The 20,721-nt window shown below is 36.1% G+C and overlaps 2 protein-coding genes across 2 annotated transcripts; both read right to left on the bottom strand.

The window, feature by feature from the left end:
* Positions 1–845: 845 nt before the first annotated feature.
* LOC147537803 (uncharacterized) lies at positions 846–9,056 on the bottom strand. The gene is made up of 9 exons (XM_086639521.1): positions 8,725–9,056; positions 8,448–8,570; positions 5,499–5,579; positions 5,224–5,312; positions 5,063–5,137; positions 4,095–4,156; positions 3,965–4,024; positions 1,791–2,156; positions 846–1,287 (listed from the first exon to the last, which is right to left on the bottom strand). Exons 2-9 carry the CDS (start codon positions 8,568–8,570, stop codon positions 1,199–1,201), a joined length of 945 nt encoding a protein of 314 aa, XP_086495647.1. The 5' UTR covers positions 8,725–9,056; the 3' UTR covers positions 846–1,198.
* A 7,470-nt stretch (positions 9,057–16,526) lies between these two features.
* On the bottom strand, positions 16,527–17,135 carry LOC147537802 (uncharacterized). Its single transcript, XM_086642848.1, has one exon. The coding sequence runs from the start codon at positions 17,133–17,135 to the stop codon at positions 16,527–16,529; it is 609 nt and encodes a 202-aa protein (XP_086498974.1).
* Between the last annotated feature and the right edge of the window lie 3,586 nt (positions 17,136–20,721).

Here is a 20,721-nt window from a genome sequence, read left to right as displayed (position 1 = left end):
ATTTTTTATTTCAAGTAAAGAGATTGGTATGTGCAAGATTAGGTTTCAATGTTCAAGATCTTGCTGAAGATAGGGTTTAAGGGTTACAAACTCGATTAAACTGGGGTTCAATTTGTTGAAAGCACGAGGGTTCAAGGTTTAAGATTTTCATTAAACTAGGGTTTAAGGTTCAAAGGTCATGATCGAGTTAAGGGTTTAAGTTTCTAGATTATGAATGAACTACGGTTTATGGTTCAAGATATTGAATAACTAAGAGACGGTTGTCAATAAAAATGAAAAAATGTAACGGTTAATTCCGTTTTGGCACCCTATTTGTGACTTACTTGCCGTTTTGCCCCCCCATAAGTGTATGACAGTTAGGGAGGTGGGGGTCTTCATGGCTCAAAAAATTTCAACTTTTTCCAGAACTACCCTTAAGGGCCAAAATGAAATTATTTCTAAAAAAATTAAAAACATAAAAGTCACATCACCTCTTTATATCTCCTCCACTTCACCTCATTAGGAAAAAAACGACAATTTTTTGTACTCATCACATCTCATGATGTATCAATGCCTTGTAACGACTAACGTAGATCGTAGACGATTTCTCAAAAAAAACTCCCTAGTGGAGTTCTTTTTAAGTAGATATAGCATTTCCGATGCTAGAAACAAATCCATAGAAGCAAAGAAGTAACCATAGCAAAAATCTTTTTTTCGGGGATATGCAAGATTGAAGGAGTTTGGTATAAACACCACCCTTCAACAAATTCCATAGGCATATCAGTCTCTGGGTTTTTGAAGATATATATAATGCCATACATGAAGCATAAACAACATCAGTAAGTTAAGTAGTAAAAATGGAAGAATAAAAGAATGTACTGCTCTATTATTCCTACAAAAACAGAAAACCACATGGCCTTGATTGTGTAGAATTTTTTTATGGGTTATATCAGAACACGTACTTTTTCCCCCAAACAAAAACCGAGACAATTTTACCACCTATCCTATAGAAAAAAGACGATCGCCATGAACGAAGATCGAAGAAGAGAGCCCACTCGCACTTCTAACAACCAACTTACAATGCCTATAAATATATATATATCGATTCAAATCCAATTCTTTCAGAAGAAAGAAGACAAACATAGCAAAGTAGAGCAGGCATTCCCAACAAAACAAACTATATTTGTACCTTAACGGAACAGACTACCTAGCTAGACTCTCAAGTAGCTGCTTGCTGATCCTGCTGCCCATCAGATCTAAAATCCCGACCACCACGCCCACGGCCTCTTCCCCTCCCACGACCACGCCCTGCAAAACCACCACCCAAGATAAGCATATTTATCTCCCAAACAATGAACAAAAAAGAAGATTTTGATAAAAGGAAGCTTTAGAACACACGATATATGTTCATCAAACTGTCTTCCTGTACTAATCACTTGCTGTTCTCAATACACAGAAGGGAGCTTTTGGGTGAATTTCAAAACCCTAGCTTGTCATACTCAAGTTCATTCCAACTGTATGTGCTAATTATTCTCATAGCTAACCAGCAAGAACTTTGTAAGTAAAATGACTTCTTACTTTTCCTTTTAATTAATTATTAATCACTCATTCAAGCAACATGCAAATAATGTTGTCCATGCGATGAAGAGAGATTCTATAACTGAGGGATGAGTGAATAGAATTCAGATGGAAATTAAACATGTGATTAATACCACCCCAGGAATAGTAGGTAGATGTCAGATTTTATGAAAATGTTACTGATTGGCGAGTGATACAGAAAAGTGTTAAAATTATGAAATAAGTGAATTTACCGCGAGCTTGGGGAGGAGGTGCATCACCATAATCATTGTAAGCACCAAAGTCTTGTTGCACATCTCCACCACCATAACCTCTTCCACGTCCACGAAGACCACGACCACTTCCACGACCTCTAGCTCTACCACCATAGCCACGGCCGCCGTCCCAACCCCCATCTCCAACATACTCACCACCTCCATTTAGAGGTGGTGCCTCCCCATAATCATTGTAACCACCAAACTCTTGTTGTACATCTCCACCGCCATAACCTCTTCCACGTCCACGGAAACCACGGCCCCTTCCACGGCCTCTACCACCATAACCGCGCCCACCATCCCAACCTCCATCTCCACCCACTTCACCACCTCCATTGAAATTCCCTGCATATAAATATATAGAAGAAAAAGTACGTGTCAAAAGGCGATAACACCACTAAGCAGTTGGAGTCGAGATTAGCCAAGGGCCAAGCCCGAGTAACTCGGAAAGTCAACACTTTCTCATGTACATAGTATTACCTTAATTAGTATATATTAGCTTACTGGGCACAGTTAACGTAAAGTTGTTGTAGAGTATAGATAAGATATAAAAACAAGTCGAATCCATATTAAGAAAAGAAACAGCTGTGCAGCTTCACGGAAAAAAACTGTTCAAGTGGAGAAAGGACATACTAAGAATTAGGTACACTGAAATATAATTAAAAATCTTGGATTACGACACTTGGTGAATCAGTTATTAGTTATTACTCTCCTAGTTTCCTTCACTTGCTGCTGAAAATTCATCCTTCTTTACAATTACTTAACCTATTTCCGAGACAGTGTGGTCTGACTCAGTCGAGTTTCTCGGGGTTCGACTCAGCCTCTGGTAGCCCAACCGGATCCTTACTGAGCCCCTGATGGTAGGCGAGTAACTCGGCTAAGACTCAGCCAAACTTGACCAGTTGTAGCCGAGTCATGAGTTACCTACTGAGGTGTATCATTTAAAAATAACTGCAATGAAGCAATCAGAACTATAAAGATCATGAATACTATTTATTGAGGAATTTAACAACTTTGGAAACCGAATTCAGCAATCAGGTATATAAAAGTCAAAGAAGATTTCTATCTAAATTTCGAAAAACTTTCATTTCATAGAAATAGTTATACAAACTAGCATAACAGTTAAATTTGTGTTACCTTCTTGATTATTGTTTATTGATACTTATTCAATTTAGGATGCTTATAGAAACCAGCATAATAGTAAAATTTGTGTTACCTTTTCGATAGTTGATACTTGTCCAATTTATGATTTTCGTTTAAATTATTTATGTTCGTTATCATTATTTTAGAGATTGATTTGAAGCAAACTAGTGAATTTGTGTTGCATATACATGAAATAGGATTAATATTTATATAAGAGTCTGAGAAAATAAATTATATGTAAAATCTAACGGCTCCTCTGTACTTAGACTGACTCGGACAAGTAACTCGGTTTGGCCAGCCCCTGGCGGATAGCCAACCCCATGCCCAGCTGCTTAGTTCTGAAAAACAAAATGAGTCACTTGCTGACTCTAGGAGTCATTAGGGCTCCAGTCAGTAGGGTTTGGAAACTTGGTCAAATCGGCAACTCACTGAAACCCCTGACTCGGGGGTTCGACCAAAGATCGACTCAGGCGCGGGGATTCGACCAAGGATCAGCTCAGGCTGTCCCCGTGCCTGAGCAGATCCCCGTGTTTCTAGACCAAGTCGGCTGAGTTTAATTGCTGAGGAACACCAAAGACTGATTAGATGGCAAATACATATTTAATGTTTCAAACATCAAAATCTCTATTGAGCTCAAATTACTAATTTAGTGCTTTTTGCTCAATAAACACCAGCGACACAAAAGCTTAATCATGTGATTTGCAACATGACAACATAAAGAATTAAAGATAACTATCGAAAGCAAAGGTGAAGATTTCAGTAACCCAAACTCGGTGAAATGACACACTATCACTAGCCTATAGCTAAACTCTAGCTTCTGACTCCTACTCCAACAAGTTCAAGTAATTTGGGAAGAAATATTGCAGCCTTTTACTTTTATCGTGTGTTTTTTCATCAGATGCAAAGTGCCAGGAAACTTGTGAGTCTTTCACTAGCGGGGACGTTCATACTCCAACGATAACAAGAGATTGTATTTTTTCAAAATCCAAAATCAAAGGACAATATAGTACCTCGACCTCTGCCTCTTCCTCGACCACCGCGTCCTCTACCTCGGATTCCAGGAGAGCCCTCTGATATTCACAAAACATAAATATACAAGAATATACCTTATAAAAACTCTGCCTGAGACTGTTACTTTACCTCCATCATAGTCAAATTCAGTCCATGGTTTCACTTGATCAGCTGGAATAGGTGACTGGTATCTGTTGTTGGAAGAGAAGATCCAAATAATTATTTACAAGCATGTAACAAGTAAGAGAAAGTATACGCCCATAATTGAAAATATACAACTGCCAATGAATCATTACTGCACATGCTTTTAGCCTTCCCTAAACAGTTAAATATTTCTCAAGCCATCAAGCAGAAACGTAAAGCACACACATAGACAGATTATTTATACCAATAACACAAGATTTTTTTTTTTTAAAATTAGAATGAATAATGAAACAAAAGACATCTGCACCACTTCAATGTCTGCCCTTGCTAATAAGACCTTTCTAAGTGAAAAATTGTCTCTCGAGTCTGCTACATTTTTTGTCACAGAATACATGTTAGGATGATATCAGATCCAGGAGTCCCCTTAGCTTGTGTTTTAGAGAGGGTAATTCCACGAGATAGAATGACGAAGACTTTTACAGTGGAGCAACTACTTAGCTCCATAGACCCTTGTCTTACAAATTGTTAGTTTGTATAGTAGTATAAACTTCTATAAAAAGTTGTTGTTGATAGCACCAATTGAGATTCAAGTAAGAACATTTCTAAGCCCTCAAATCAAAATCAGAGAAGTTTTCTTTGACACCCAATTCCTCCACAATTACTTGCATGCCTTCTGAACTTCACTATGTAACATACTAGAGAGCTAGGTCAAAACAGACTTAGTTTCTATGAAGTACAGTACACCTAGAGCGACAAAGTCCATTGGCTTAAGAAGGTAACCTTAAGAGTTAAGACCATGCACTAACTTATGACTCGCAAACTTTTGTGGACACAAAAAAAAATATTAACATGGCAACATTGGCTAGCATGGTGTACATTCAGTGGAAGGGCAAGTTCTTCCTTTTTTGATTATTTTTTACGGGATACAAACAAGAGGACAAGTTCTTATTTACCCAGTGGAGGAAGTATCCAACACCTTCTTGGACAACACAATTGTGATCATTGAAACATGGCGGGTAGTCTCCAAGCTGCATTAAAAAGGAAATTAATAAGTCCAGTGTACCTTTTAGTTCAAAAATTCTACAATTCAAGCACATAGGTAATTGATCCTTACGGAAGAAGCCCTTCTTCTAGTGGTTCCCACATGTCAGTTATATCAGTGGATCCAATTGTTGTATTCTGATGAAGATCCGCAATCCTTCTCTGAAAGAATATATGCATGCATTTCACTATAAGAAGATGAACGGATTTTGACATACCAATTGCAGAAATAAGATTACTCCATATGATAGTTACCACAAACATCAACTTGAACAACATTGAGAATGTAACCAACCAAATAAAACAATTCTAGTATCTTGAATATCTCATTAAAAATCTCAAAATCACCTTAATTAATTCAGCAATCATCACAGTCTTGTTGATAGCTCTTCCCATAGCTTTAAGAACAATTTCATTTGATTCCTTTTCCTATACAAACACAACCCAAGGGTTAGTAAACCTTTCATTTAATGACCTTAAGCAAAGAAAATCTTATTTGCAGTTGGTCGGTATCAGAAGTTTGTCTTGAAAAAACATTTCGCGTATGATTTTGTTCAGTGCAACTTTCTTGAATTGTCAAGGGATGCCGCTAAAGGTGGCAATGTAAGTAAGTGAGTGGCAGTGTTAGTGAGATTAAAAGAACTACTAGTGGTGAACAAGATGGCACCAACTGGTACTGGAGAGTAGCACAAGTGCAATATAAAGTAGCAAAAATCTTGAGGTGTTGACATCATTGGCAGCGACAAGTGGTAATCGCAGTAATGATTTGCAAAAACAGAGCTAGTCAAGAGACATTAGCAGATCAAGTCTCCCATGTATCATGAAAGCCTTGTACATTTTCACCTTTTATTTTCGAAACTCCAAACAGATAAGACTAACAATTAACTGCACAAAATAGATTTCATTTTCTTCTGTTAAGCAAACAGATACCTAGAGAAGATCGTCGAAACTTAAAACTTTCACCGGGGGGGGTGACAATAGAGGAGAATAACTACACATGGTGAAATAGAAAATCGAACTCATAACACAAAAAGCATATGAAGGTATCTATTTGTAGTTAGAGCATAGTGACTACAGAAACCTTTTGTGACATGAACAAAGACAAAACATCAAGGAGAATTGTCCTAAAATATCATATAATTCAGTCCAGCTTAATCACTTCAGGAAATTTTTCAACCAAATCTTTCCCTTATTATCCGCATTAGGGTGGTGGCAGTCTAGTGCCTAACAACCTAACTACGGTTCTGTTTGTTTTTTTAAATTCTTAGATCTGACATCTGAATTGGGCCTCAATTAAGATTCAATTTTTGTTTACTTTTTTTTAAGAAAATTCGAATTTCATCTAAATGGGCTGGAGGTCTGAATAAAACCCATTTTGTTCAAACTTCAACACAAGTCTGAAAGGCCACCCTCTGAGATATGCCAAATGACAATAATGCCTCGAAAAATTGAAAATCTGAACTCTTTTAACATGAAAGAAAAAACTGACAACCTCTTCCCTATCTCCCTCTTCATCTTTTTCACTTCACCACCGACCACTCCCCACCATCAGCGCCGACCACACCACTACCATTACCACTGCCAATCACACCACCACTGCCTCCACCTTCTCTTGCTACTTCTCTCTCTCTCTCTCACACACACTTGGGAAGGTATTTGGTTGAACTCTCGCCAGATCTGGCTAGGATTTCCTTGTTCGAATCCTCGCCGGATCTGGAGAGGGTTTCCTTGTTCGAATCCTCGCCGGATAAGGCGAGGGTTTTTCTGGTGTTCTGTGTTTCAAGAGGGTGTGATATACTGATATATATATATATATATATATATATATATATATAGAGAGAGAGAGAGAGAGAGAGAGAGCACGAGATGGAGTAAGAATCTAGGGTTGGAAAGGTACAAAATCATAGATTTTGGTTGGAGCATTCTAACAATCAATCTGAAATAAGACCAAAATAAGACAACAAATAGGAAATACTTGACCTATAAATACTTTTACCAACTTCAGGTCAAGTGTGGACAGGATGAGCAAAACTTCCTCAAGATTCAAAACGATATAGGAGTAGGTCAACCTCCCTAGTTTTTTAAGAGAAATAATTTGGAATAAATTTAAATATAGATGAGATTGGGAAAAAATGGAAGAACAAAAGTATAAGAAGATCAAAAAAGACAAGGAATCGGGGTCGATGAATTATCTGCACCAATGAAAATCTAGGGTTTGCTTTTCAATCAATCTCTAGCCTAGGTGTTAAGTTTGTGGTCATCCAACTCAAACCCAATTGGCAATGAGTGGAGAAGACCTATACACTATATGTTTAGTTGCTAGATAGCCCTTCTCCCATGTGGGACTATACACTATATGTTTAGTTGCTAGATAGCCCTTCTCCCATGTGGGACTATTCTCACACGCCCCCTCATGTGTGACGTGGTTAGCCTAACACGTGTGTTTCTTTTTTCGGCTAGACGTGGAGCACATGTGGCTTTTAAGCCTATCATGCGTGGCCTTTAAGCCTATCACGTGGCCTTTAAGCCTATCACGTGGCCTTTAAGCCTATCACGTGTGGCCTTCAAGCCTATCACGTGTGGCCTTCAAGCCTATCACGTGTGGCCTTCAAGCCTATCACGTGTGGCCTTCAAGCCTATCACGTGTGGCCTTCAAGCCTATCACGTGTGGCCTTCAAGCCTATCACGTGTGGCCCTAGCTCTGGTACCATGTTATGTTTGTGGTCATCCAACTCAAAACCAATTAGCAACGAATGGAGAGGACCCATACATTATAGGTTTGGTTGCTAGATAGCCTTCTCCCATGTATGACTATTCTCATACCAGGGTTTAAATGAGATTTCTCGTTCATCTAACCATTGAACAAACCTTCTAATTAGTAACATAGTCCGGCCAATTCATTTCAACCATTGAGCAAGCTAATAAGTATAAAGTGATAAATACTCTTGCATTTACGTCACTGATTGCAAGAGAATCAATGTTATTTTCTTTCCTTTAGCAATGTGACTTAAATTGAATGGCAATGATCACCACTTAGTTTAATTGAAACAATTAAGTTATCAGTAGCTAATTTAAATAAATAAATCTGTTTAGTTGCATCAAATAACTACCCTTAATGCAGTAATAAATGCATAGGTATCTTCTTATGGGTTAGGGTATAACCCTAATATATTAAATAATGATGTTGAATGAGAAATTACCAAACAGTAGAAAACTAATCAAATTTAAGAGAATACAATCTAGGGTTTTAACAGAAAGAAAAGAACAAATGTGAAAGCCACTGAATGAAATAACAACCTGAAGAAGAGTAGTTGCATAGGTAATGTAGTTCCTCATCCTCCCTTGAGTGGTTATTCTTATCTCATTCTCGCTTATAGGCGTTTCAGGTTTAGATTTCTCAACTCTCTGGTACCGATCCATCTGTACATCACAAAATCAAATTAGACCTGAATATTGATATTAGAGGTTCGAACAAACTCAATATCGAACAAGATGAACCTCTTAAAGGATGAACCTTTAGAAGATAACAAACAGATCTGAAGGGATGGAAGGAATTAGGGTTTTGAAATAGTACCTTTAGTTTCGAGAGAGAGAGTGGGTTAGGCCGTTAGGGTTTGTTTGCTTCTTTCAATATTTCAGTTTCCGCAAGATGTTAGTAGGGCTCTTTTTCTGGAATATAAAGGAAGAGGATAGAAGAAGAGAGGAGTGGACGAAGAGGTTTAACGGCTAGGGCTTACGGTTGCGGTCTTATCGCCCGTAAGAACTGCCTTATTTCTCTCTATAAAATCATCTAGACCCACCAGCTGTCATCCTTGTCATCTAATCATTAAAGTTACCGAAGAGATATTCCTTGAGTTTGATTGTTAAGCCGGATTCACATTTCAACAACAACAAAAAGAAAAAAAATGATGCTTTAGCTTTTATTACATTGTAAAAACCAAATATTTCGAACGCATGATACCTCTCGATAGTTAAGCCGGATGTAAGAGATATATGCTTTAGCTTTTATTACATCGTAAAAACCAAATATTTCGAACGCATGATACCTCTCGATAGTGTCTTAGTAATAGTATGGTGCATTTAAGATGTGTCTAACAGGTGATAAATGGTTAAGGACGTAGTGGAAGCTCATACGGGAGGCTGATTTTGTATTTCGATTATTGAATAAGTCTTTCCTTTTTAGGGGATTTGGTTTGTTGAATCAAATATTGGTCATCTGTGATCAAGTTAAGAAGTCAACAATATTAACCGAGATAGCATGAAGATGGACCCTTGTTGAAGTTGTTACGAGGTGAATCTACTCTGCCACCTAAGTCCTGACTTGGGAGGTCGACACGAGTGACCTACGCACCTTGAGCCCTACTTTGACCCATATGCAAGCGAAGAGGTAGATCCGAGTAAACATTGGTAAGAGATCTTCTTTAGTCTCAGAATAGCGGAGGGAGGCTTGCAATAGTCTTACAAATGAAACCTTTAGCTTCCACTTGATTTGACCATTTTGACTTGGACGTTTGAGATGCCCATAAAATTTTTCTTGCTCTTCTTCTTGGACTTTTTGTCTTTGCTTTTCATTTAGAAACCTAGGGGTGCCTTCATCCTTTTCTCTACCTTCTCTAATTGCAAAAAGACCAAAATGCACATCGACTTCTTCATATCATAACTTCCTTGTCTGATTCGACTTCGGTTTTCACCGTTGGGTCCACCATCAGCTCCACTTTTCATTTGACTTCTGATTTGAACAAAATAACCAAAGTACTGATGTAGATTGTTGCGGAAGCGTAAAAGTAATGGAATCCACCATTATAACAATGATAAAATACGTAAATAAACTGATAAAATACGTAAATAAACTGATAAACTAAAGAACAAAACGATAAACTTGATTAACAATGAACTTGATTCATAATATTCTCTGATCTGGTTAACAAAGACAGACTAGACTTCTCTTATATAGAGATTGTACTTTCCTAGATAGACTCGAATAAGGAAATAAGATAACTACTAATAATACTTTCCTTGATTGCTAAGACTCATAATTATGGAAACCCTAAATACTTAATTATAGAAACTACGCTAATGTAGCTTCTTGACCGTGAGGCCCACTATCATCATGGCCGTGAGGCCCAATAGGAAGATGGTCTCCATCATACTCCCCCGCTGCGGAACAACTTGCCCCCAAGTTGGTGTTGTCATAAAGCGGATCGTCCAAGTAATGAGGATATATATCAGCGATGTTGAAGGTAACTTCGGCGACGAGTTTGAAGGCAATCCTTAGTTCCCACTTTTCGCGAGATTTGTCGGAAATTGGAAGAAGAAAAATATTGACAATATCACCAATTATAATGTGAAACATATATTGCCAAGATACTCGCAAAAGCAATACCAACGTAGATACGTCTAGTAAATTGCGACATCGCCCGTCGTCTTTTAGTTTGACGAAAGAGGTCACATATACAACCTGTCTTGTTCTTGGAAAAACAATGGATGGCCATGAAGATTGGTTTGTATGATTCTTTGAAGTTGAAAGCCGTGAAGAAATCAATATAGGAGAAATTATTTTATGATTCGACACAACTAATTCGTCTCCCGGAATCATATACGGAGCAAATAATTTGTGTGAGCTTGTGTTATTCATCTCATTGAACTTTTCTTTCTCCGTCATTGAAAAACTAGTATTTATTTTATCAAGAAAATCTCCTTCAACAGTGTCGACCATGGTAGTCGAAGGAATTTCGGATAATTCACTTTGTTCTTCTTTTTCCTCAGTCATTGAGAAATTTTTGTTCTTTTTGTCAAGAACTTCTTTTTCAATACTATCGAACACGGTGACCGAAGTAACATTGGAGAACTGTCTACTTGATTCAATATTTGTCTCCACATATGAAAAATATTCATCTAAAGGAAGAAAAACATACCTGAAGATGCTTTTCAATGTAGTCCAATCGTCTACGAATTTTTTTCCTTGATTAATGAGTCCCCATTGCATTGCATTGAATTGTTCATAGATTCTTTCGGACATATGTTGTTCGATGAGAAAAACCTTATCTTCATCGTGGATATCTTGATTTATGAACCAATCTTCCATATGTTGAATCCAAAAATTTATATGATATTGACCGTCGAATAGAGGAATTTTAGAAACGGTATTAATTTTTTCTGGATATTCTCGATCAACATAAAATTGTTTTGAATCTCGAAAGGGATCCCAATCTAGACGTGGAAAAATTTTCCAACACTCAAGGAGAGATGTATCCATGAAAAAAATTTCATCTTTTGTTCCCAGATTTTTCAAGCTCTGATACCAGCTGATGTAGATTGTTGCGGAAGCGTAAAAGTAATGGAATCCACCATTATAACGATGATAAAATACGTAAATAAACTGATAAAATACGTAAATAAACTGATAAACTAAAGAACAAAACGATAAACTTGATTAACAATAAACTTGATTCATAATATTCTCTGATCTGGTTAACAAAGACAGACTAGACTTCTCTTATATAGAGATTGTACTTTCCTAGATAGACTCAAATAAGGAAATAAGATAACTACTAATAATACTTTCCTTGATTGCTAAGACTCATAATTATGGAAACCCTAAATACTTAATTATAGAAACTACGCTAATGTAGCTTCTTGACCGTGAGGCCCACTATCATCATGGCCGTGAGGCCCAATAGGAAGATGGTCTCCATCAAGTACCCTTAGTGTTCTTTTCTCTCGGTGTATTAGATGAAAATGTTAAGATTTTCTCATTTTTATTTCGAATCAAACGCCTAACTCCAAATAAGCTACTTGACACGAAAAATACATAAATTATTAGAAATAAAACCTTAAACGAACTAACTCGTCGAAGTTAAGTGGCCTAAATGTGGCGCTTTCACGCCCACATCAAACATTCCCAAATTTAGACTTTGCTAGTCCTCAAGCAAACAAGAAAAACAAACACAATAAAATAAAAAACCTATCACTTTCGGAGGAATCCTAACATTTAGGGTTTGCAAGTTGTTAAACCCCTAGGTTACCCCTAGAGGACGAGTGTTGTCTAGTGAGGGTTTCTATAGATGATACCCACAAACATCAAGTCTCATAAGACACAAGGGTTCGACGCCAAATCATAGATAAGCATGGTTCATATAGTAAAAGGGTCAACAGATAATGAATCAAAGTAAATAAGTTTATGTGAAAGTTAAAGGTCTCTTTACTAATGGACTAATCTAAAATGCAAGTGGCATACCATAATGAGTAACATCTATGTTCCGAAGCGACAAAGCCTTAATTCCTAGTTTTTTACATTTCACCTCGACTTTGGCCTCACGAACATACATTCCAAATATGAAATAACTCAATAATAGTTTACTCGTATCTATGAGTGTGATCACTAACATGGACTCAGCGCATAAAAAGGGGTAAGAAAAACAATTTGGAATGAATTATTTCCTAAAAGGAACTAGCCACTAAATGGTGTGGGGAAACTCACTCGCCTTCTCACCCATTTTACCCTCTAAGGATGTCTTCCAAAGGTTAGCGGATACAATTGATGGTATGATGATGGTGGCTTCACGAGAATGTCGACTTCTTCGTTATGATAGAACCTCTTAAGCACTTTACAACTCGTTTCTTATTTCGAATACTTATTCATGAACACAAACAGGAAACATTTTTTTTTTGCCGAAATAACAAGACATGTAGATAAGCTACTAGCCTCTGGAGTGATACGAGAAACTCATTACCTTGATTGGCTAGCTAATGTTGTACTCATCCCTAAAAAGATTAACACCTGGAGAATGTGCGTCGACTACACCAACCTTAACAAGGCCCGCCCGAAGGACAACTTTTTGTTACATTTTATCAACTAACTAGTGGACTCCACGTCGGGTCACGCGCTACTCAGTTTCATCGACGCATTCTCGAGATGTCATCAGATAGCAATCCATTGGTCGGATCAAGAACATATCGCCTTACGAACTAACCGGGTTTGTATTGCTACCTACATATGTTCTTCTACTTAAAGAATGTCGGAGCTACATATCAAAGCTTGGTTAACAAAATCTTTCAAGAGAAAATCGAAAAAACGTCGGAGTATTGTGTCGACGACATGATCGTAAAATGCAAAGTGAAGGCAGATTTGATCCCAAACCTCAAACTGGCTTTCGACAGGCTCCAGAATTACAACATAAAGCTAAATCCGGAGAAGTGCACGTTCGAAGTCACATCGAGAAAATTTCTAGAATTTATGGTAAGCCATAAAGGAATGAAAGCGAAGCCAGCTAACATAACAGCCATGATCGACATGGCTAGTCTGAATAAATCAAAGGAAATACAAAAGTCGACAAGAAGATTTAGTCTCCTTATCAGGTTCTGAAGCAAGATCGGACATAAAACCTTACCCTTTTTCAAGAACTTCAGAAAAATATCAAGATTCGAGTGGACAGCTAAAGCACAATATGCGCTCCAAGTCTAAAAGGCACAGTTAATTGACATGCCCCTCCTCGTTAGTCCTAGTGCGGGAGACAAGCTAATGGTGTACTTATTTACGTCAAAGGAAGTTGTGCCATCAGTATGATAAAAACCATAAACAACGTCATGCGCCATTATGGTATGTGCCTGGAAGTAAGGTTGTGCTTTTTCTAGCTGTGAGCACAAGTACGTAAACCAACTTCTCCACCATTGGGTAATTTAATTCTGCGTCCGAGAGTACTTTGCTAATGAAGTAGAAAAAAGTGCTCCATTAACTCGGCAGACCTCAGCCCTGAATCAAGTTATACACTCTTTGTAGATAGAATCTCAAGAAATGCCTAAAAGGGGGCAAGAGCAGTCTAGATCGCCCCGAAAGGGGAGAAACCCTACCAAGCCTTGAAATTTGAATTCTCGGTCAATAACAACGAAACGAAATACGAAATTCTGCTGGTAAGGCTAAGGCTAGCCTTGAAAGTTAAGGTGACGAATGGCCATTTTTTTTATCATGAGTATGCACATGAAATTTTGAAAATGTAGGAGACATTTGCTAATGTACTGTGAACAATATAATTTTCATTTATGTAATCATTCTAACGTGAAAAACATTGGCGAATACATAGGATATTTACTGAACACAACTAGTTACGAATATATTGTGCATAACATCTAAATCCGTTGTGGATATAATGATCGAAACAGACATCTTTACGGATTCTTACAAAATATCATCTATTAAATCATTCCAATGATTCTCTACACAAGGTCGAAGTTCCAGTAATAATAGAAGGTAAATGAAGTAACTAGCCATGTCCACAATGAAAACAACAAGTTCATATTTGATACTAGTTAAAGCCAAAATTGACTATACTATTTCCGATTTGTAACCACTCAATTGCTCAAAGAAAGTTTATGAAAGGCTAAAACTTGAGAGAAACTTAAACTCCACAATTTCAAGTTATAAAACAAATTGCAAAACTCAGATCCTCTAAACTTCAAAAAATAATTCTGAAAAAGAAAAACTCATTTTGAGAAATATTTTTAACCCTATGAACTCTACATTTTTAGGGACCAGTTGACAAAAAAATGAACAATCACAAAATCAATTGAGTGGTTACAAATTTCTGTTATCGTCATAACACCATCGACAAAAGAAAGAACCATCACATCCCCTGATCACCCTGCCATCAACAAACCATCAAGAATAGAATAAACCATCACAACAACAACACTAAAAATTTGTTTGGTACCAATTTCCGGTATAATTCATTGATCCCGAAATTGATTAATCATCTTCATCCTGATGAAATACCAAAAGGAAACTAAAATTTTACTGTGAATCTTGAAAGCCTAATTCCAATAAAATCAGTAATGAAAGAAAATTCTACAAATAACCACCAACAATGTTCGATCAAAAGGAGAATCAAATATGAACTATAAGAAATTCTATTACCAAAAGAGAAATTTCAATCAAGAAAGAATAAATTAAGGCCTTGAATCTTTCAAATCTTATCAAATCGATTGATTCAACGAAGATGATGAGGTAAAACTTACCTCTCCTCACTTTTGAGCAGAAAAAGTACAACCTGAAACTATTTCTTAATCTTTTTTATCTATATTCACTTTCTTGAATCCCTTTTTTTAAAAAATTCTGATTGGTTTAAATTGTTAGATGAATTTGTGTTTTTCCGATGAAGAACTTGAATCAGTTGAAGAAGATGAGGGTCTGCTTTAAAATTGAGATATGTTAGAGAGAATAAGTAAATCTCATAAATATAAAGTTGAGAGAGAAATGTGAAAGAGATAGAGGAACAATCTTAACTATAGAGAGAGAAAAAGGAGAGAGAAAGTTGAGAACTGGTAAAAAAGAAAAAACACAAAACCAAAGCACTTTTGTACTCTTTAAATACCACAAAACAAGGTCGGTCTTGAGTTTTTGGTGGCCCAAAGCGAGTTAAAATTTTGCAGCTCTCTCAACAGATTGGATTAAAAATACTCCATGCTTATGTCACGAGACTTAATTAGTTTCATTTTATCTTTCTCTATTGTTTAAGACTTGATTGATGATACATATATTTTTTTTTAACTTGACGTAAAGTCTCTAAAATGAACTAGTGAAATTTATTTTTCAAATGGAACAAAACAAAAGAGAAAGAGATTTTAAAATGTTGTGTTTGTTAAGGAAACAAAAGAAACCAAAGATTTCATAATTAATTCTATTTGTGAACTATGTGGGTTTGAGGAGAATCAATACTAAAGCATGATGAAGAATACTTTTTAATTTTATTTTCTTTTTGTATTTCAAGTTTATATAGTGTTTATTAAAATATGACAGACTTCTATTGTCTTTTTTTCTTGCTTTATGTATGTTAGCAAATATAATTTTTTTTGTTATTTGAACTAATGTTCGTAATATAGCAATTTTAGAATTTTAATTAGTGTAGAAATACCTTATTTTTTATTTTTACTAAAAACTGAAAGGGAGATTGGGCTAACAACCCAAAATGGGTTGCGAAATGAGAGTCCAGTCTGCACCAGAATATTTGCGGCAGGTCCACAGTGTCAGAGAGGGAAGAGAAAATTTCGGAAACAACCTTCAGGATTTCAAAAGTTACGATTCGCACCATTGAAAAAGGCCTATGAAATTTAAAAATTTCTGAAAACAAATCTGACGCCCCTCCCATCAAATCTTGTACTTTCCACGAATTCACAGAATTGCAACTACAAAATTTACCAACTTGTCATTTACAACATTTTCTCTCTACTCTTTCTAGATTTATTTATCTTTTATTTTTTATTTTCTCCCACACATATTTCTTTTTTATTTGAATTGTCAGCGGGTTGAAGGGACCCTACCCTGAACAAAAAACTGAATCAAAAAATAACAAATGCTCTAAACAAAATAGAACAGAAATCGAACTATGACTGTCTAACTCTAATTACACCCCTTTTATCATCGTTCACGATCTTCTTAAGTTCCTCCGGTAGTTCAGTTTGTAACATTTCCAAATACCCTCCAGTTGGTCGCATCTTTGATAGGAAGTCCGCAGGCTGATTAGTCTCTCTAAACACATGTTTGATCGAGCATTCTTCAAATTGTCCCCATAAAGTCCGAATCTCTTTAACTAACCGTGCAGTCTGCCATGGAGGTGATTTCACGCTATTGGTCAGGATAGAAACAGTCAGTGCCGAGTCAGTTGCCAACTGGACTCGTTTCTTGCCAAATTTATGTGCTAGCTGGAGACCTAATCGGATTCCTTGAAGTTCATGAGTTAGCACTGATACCCTGTTCGTCGTATAGGCAGCAGCAGCAACTATTACATCGCCTTGGGCATCTCTGATGATAGCTCTAAACGCAGCAAAGAAGGAATCATAAGCTCCATCGGTGTTAATAATAACTTCATTGGCTTCTGGTCCCTGCCATTTACATGCTAGTAATTTCTTTTGAGCCAATGAAATTACTAGGTTAAACCGATCTAATATTTGTGTAGCATCACTCGTTGCGACTGATTTGCGTTTCCAGGCCATGGCCTTCATTTGCACATTTCTGATCACCTCTCTCAATACTACTGTTGTTGGTCTGTTCTCGCTTCTGAAAACTCGATTATTTCGTTCCTGCCAAATATGATAGACATAAGTTGTGAAGGTTAGACTCCCCAACCGACCAAGGATCGAGTTTCCTCGAAATTCATTCACACACCATTCGATTTCTTCGGCCCAAACTCCTGAGTGATTTCGGTTAATGCCCAACAATGATAACAATTCAGTCCAGATTGTTATCGAATAAGTACACTGGAACAGTATGTGTTCATCGGTTTCTAAACCCGACTGGCAATGGACAGATCTCATCCACTTCGAGGTTCCATGTGCGTAGTTTGACCTTCGTTTTTAGTCCTCGTTTGAGTGCAATCCATGTTACAAAAGAGTATTTAGGGACTCCCTCTGTTTTGATCACAAATAGTTGACCAAATCAACAAAGATATTCAACCTGGGTTAAAGATACCTAATTTGTTGTTGTTCAATATAATTTTTAAAATACCTTAGATCTTGATTTTAAGATTTAAAGATCCATGAATCTAGAAAAATAAAAGATTTCATCTCCTAATAAGAACCTACCGTACGAAACCGATCATAAATCATCAACGATCCTTGATCTTCTGAACCCTATGCAACCGATCTTTTGATCTTCTTTCCGAGAGACAAAGAACAGAAAAGTTTGAGATGTTTAAGACATTTAGATATATATATAGAGAATGAAGAAGAAATTGAAACAAAATAATGAGCGGGATTCCAAAATTTCGGCCAAAATTTCAGAAAAAAATGGCGCCACAGATAAAAATTTGAGAGAGGAAGAAATGAAGAAGATAATGTCTGGAAGTTTTAGAGAGAGAAAGAGAAGGAAAATATCACATATATAGTGGGGATTTCGGATTTTCAAAAAAGTTTACTTTCCCGCGTCAGTTTGTTAGAAAACGACAGAATGTCTCGCCCACGGACAACAGGGGAAGAAAAAAAAGAAAAAACCAGAAAAAGTTGTCATTGCCCTGACATTTGGACCTGAAACGAATTTTTTGGCAAAACCGGATTGGGCTCTCATTTACCATCCATTATTTGGACCCATAACTCATTTTATCAACTTAAAGTGCAAAACGATCTTCATAGAAATGTGGAAAGAGAAGTTCAAGTTAGAGAGATTACTCTGTCAACAAAAAAAGGTTAGGGTTTAGGAATTTTAACAAACTATACAATAGCTTTGCCAATGCAACAATTCTGTAACACTTTGCAACAATTTTGGGATATCTTGCAACAATTTTGCAAAAAGTATTAGATTTTTAACTAAACAAAATACAATTATTTGATTTTTTTATCCAAAAAATACAAAATTTAGATTTTAAACCAAAAAAAAATATAACTTATCTTTTTAACTTAAAAAAAAAAAATTAAAATTGGGTGTTCGCCCCAATTTAAAGTGATTTAAGAAATATAAAAAGAAAAGATCTACTTATCTTTTTTTAAGAAAATATCTACTTGTTGGAAATGCAAAGAAAATGCAAAAGATAAGGTCAAATCTTGTTATATCAACCTAACAATAGAAGATTGTGAATATTGCTTACATATTTCATGAACAAAATTGTAGTTCTACGAGTTTATTCTATCTTTCTAGTATATACGATGTCAGACATAAACAAGTTCTAACACGATTCTATTTTGTTCATGACATTAGTTGTAGCTCATATAGTTAGGTCTATATACCAGTTAACATGAGGTCAGGAGTTCAAGTCTTGTGAACTATATGTATATTTTAAAGTAAGGAATAAAATGTCGACATATTTCGGACGAAATGACTGAAATATGTCCTAGATTCACATCAACGAAATGAAATTAACTTACAAAAATTTCGTGTCAAATTCCCACCGAAATCTGACACAAAATTTCGAAACAGAGCTTTAGGTTTAGAGTTTCGAAGGATTCTAAAATCAGAAACTCATATCATACTTTAGTCATTTATCTTCTACCTTTCAGTTAATTTGTCCTATCTTTCTTGACTATTTGTTCTCAAATCTTTTGTTCCTCTCAAGAGATTCTTCTCTTCTTTAGATGATCTTTAACTACAGATTTCGATTTTAGGATTTTAGTTTGGCATTTGAAAGAAAATTTAGAGAGAGAGGAAGAGGGAACAATCGGTTTTGGTTGAAAAGTTTTAAAAATTTAGGGTTTAAGGGTTGTATTGAAGGGGGAAACAATTTTTACTACAGAATAAGTGTGTTATGTTTCATTTTTAGTTAGCCCCCTAACTATTACTATTATTGCAATTGGACCCTAAGCTAACTGGTTTAAGTTTACATCTGATAAATAATTCAATTTGCCCCCTAAACTAACTGTTTAATTGCAGATAAGCACCTAACGTAACTGTTTTAGTACTATTAGAGTTAAATAATTCAATTTATCTCCTAAACTAATTGTTTTATTGCTAATTAGTACTTAACTTAACTGTTTTAGGACTGTTTTATCATTTCCGCGAATTTGTAAAATTTCTGCACATACCGAAACGTTTCCAATTTTGGACCGGCCGAAATTTTCATCGAAACCGACATTTCATTCCTTGGTATAAACTGTTTTACAATGAGGAAAAATAAATAAAAAAGTAAGAAGTTTCAAGAAATCGAAGTCAATAACCTCCACATCATGAATTAGACCCCTAAACCAGTTAGCTACAACAACAATTTATTTAATATTTTCACTACTCAAACCAAATTAAATTTTCACTGAACTAGCAAAAGAAGTAAATTCCTCTTAACAAAAAAAAAAAAAAAAAAAAAAAAAAAAGCAAAAGAAGTAAATTCTTGAGAAATGTGCACCCTTGACCGTGGGGCCCCAAGACTTTACCTGCTTTGGCCTCAGGGTCGGCCATGCAACAAAAGCTATCGTCTCGACCTGCCACAATTGTTTTTGGCAGAGGATTAAGTTGAAAATAAGTTGTGTTTTTTTAGACTTTCCGCTCATTTTCAGGTAAAGGAATGTTCATGGTGGCATCTCTGTATCCACAATAAATAAAACTAAAGCGACAATGATATCCATGGTCCTGAACTCCTAATAACTAACCAGAGTCGCTTGATACTAGATTCCCCTCATGCCCTTTTTGGGTGGATTCCAACCTAGTACCTAAAATTTAACATACCAACTCTCCAAGTCTCCAACTTTAATTAGTTCAATTTCTTTGGAAAAATCTACGCTCTCAACTAGGTTAGTTGCTAATTCTTTCAACACCGAAAAAAAAGGTTAGTTGCTAATTTTTTTTAATTCACCAGATTAGATTTTCAGTTTAATAAAAGATTAGATTAGGTATAACATAACGCATACACAGATGATCGCTAATTGCATTTTGGTGCCCCTACAACATACCAGAACGAACTGCATTCCAAGTAATATTATAACAACCAACTCCCCTGTATAAATATAATTACTTTATACATTTTAATCGTCGATACTTGAAGGCTTGTAAAACTCCAAACTAACTGATAAATTGAGTTATTAACAAATTGATACTCTTATTAACCTTGTACCATGTCAGCCTGTCACTCAGGTTATCATATTTCATTCTCTGAATAGCAGT

Source organism: Eschscholzia californica, unplaced genomic scaffold (genome assembly GCF_041429995.1).
Source record: "Eschscholzia californica isolate CP2 unplaced genomic scaffold, dmEscCali1.0.p SCAF_5, whole genome shotgun sequence".
NCBI lineage: Eukaryota > Viridiplantae > Streptophyta > Magnoliopsida > Ranunculales > Papaveraceae > Eschscholzia > Eschscholzia californica.
Note: the sequence above shows the minus strand (reverse complement) of the source record. Positions and strands in the feature narration are given on the sequence as shown.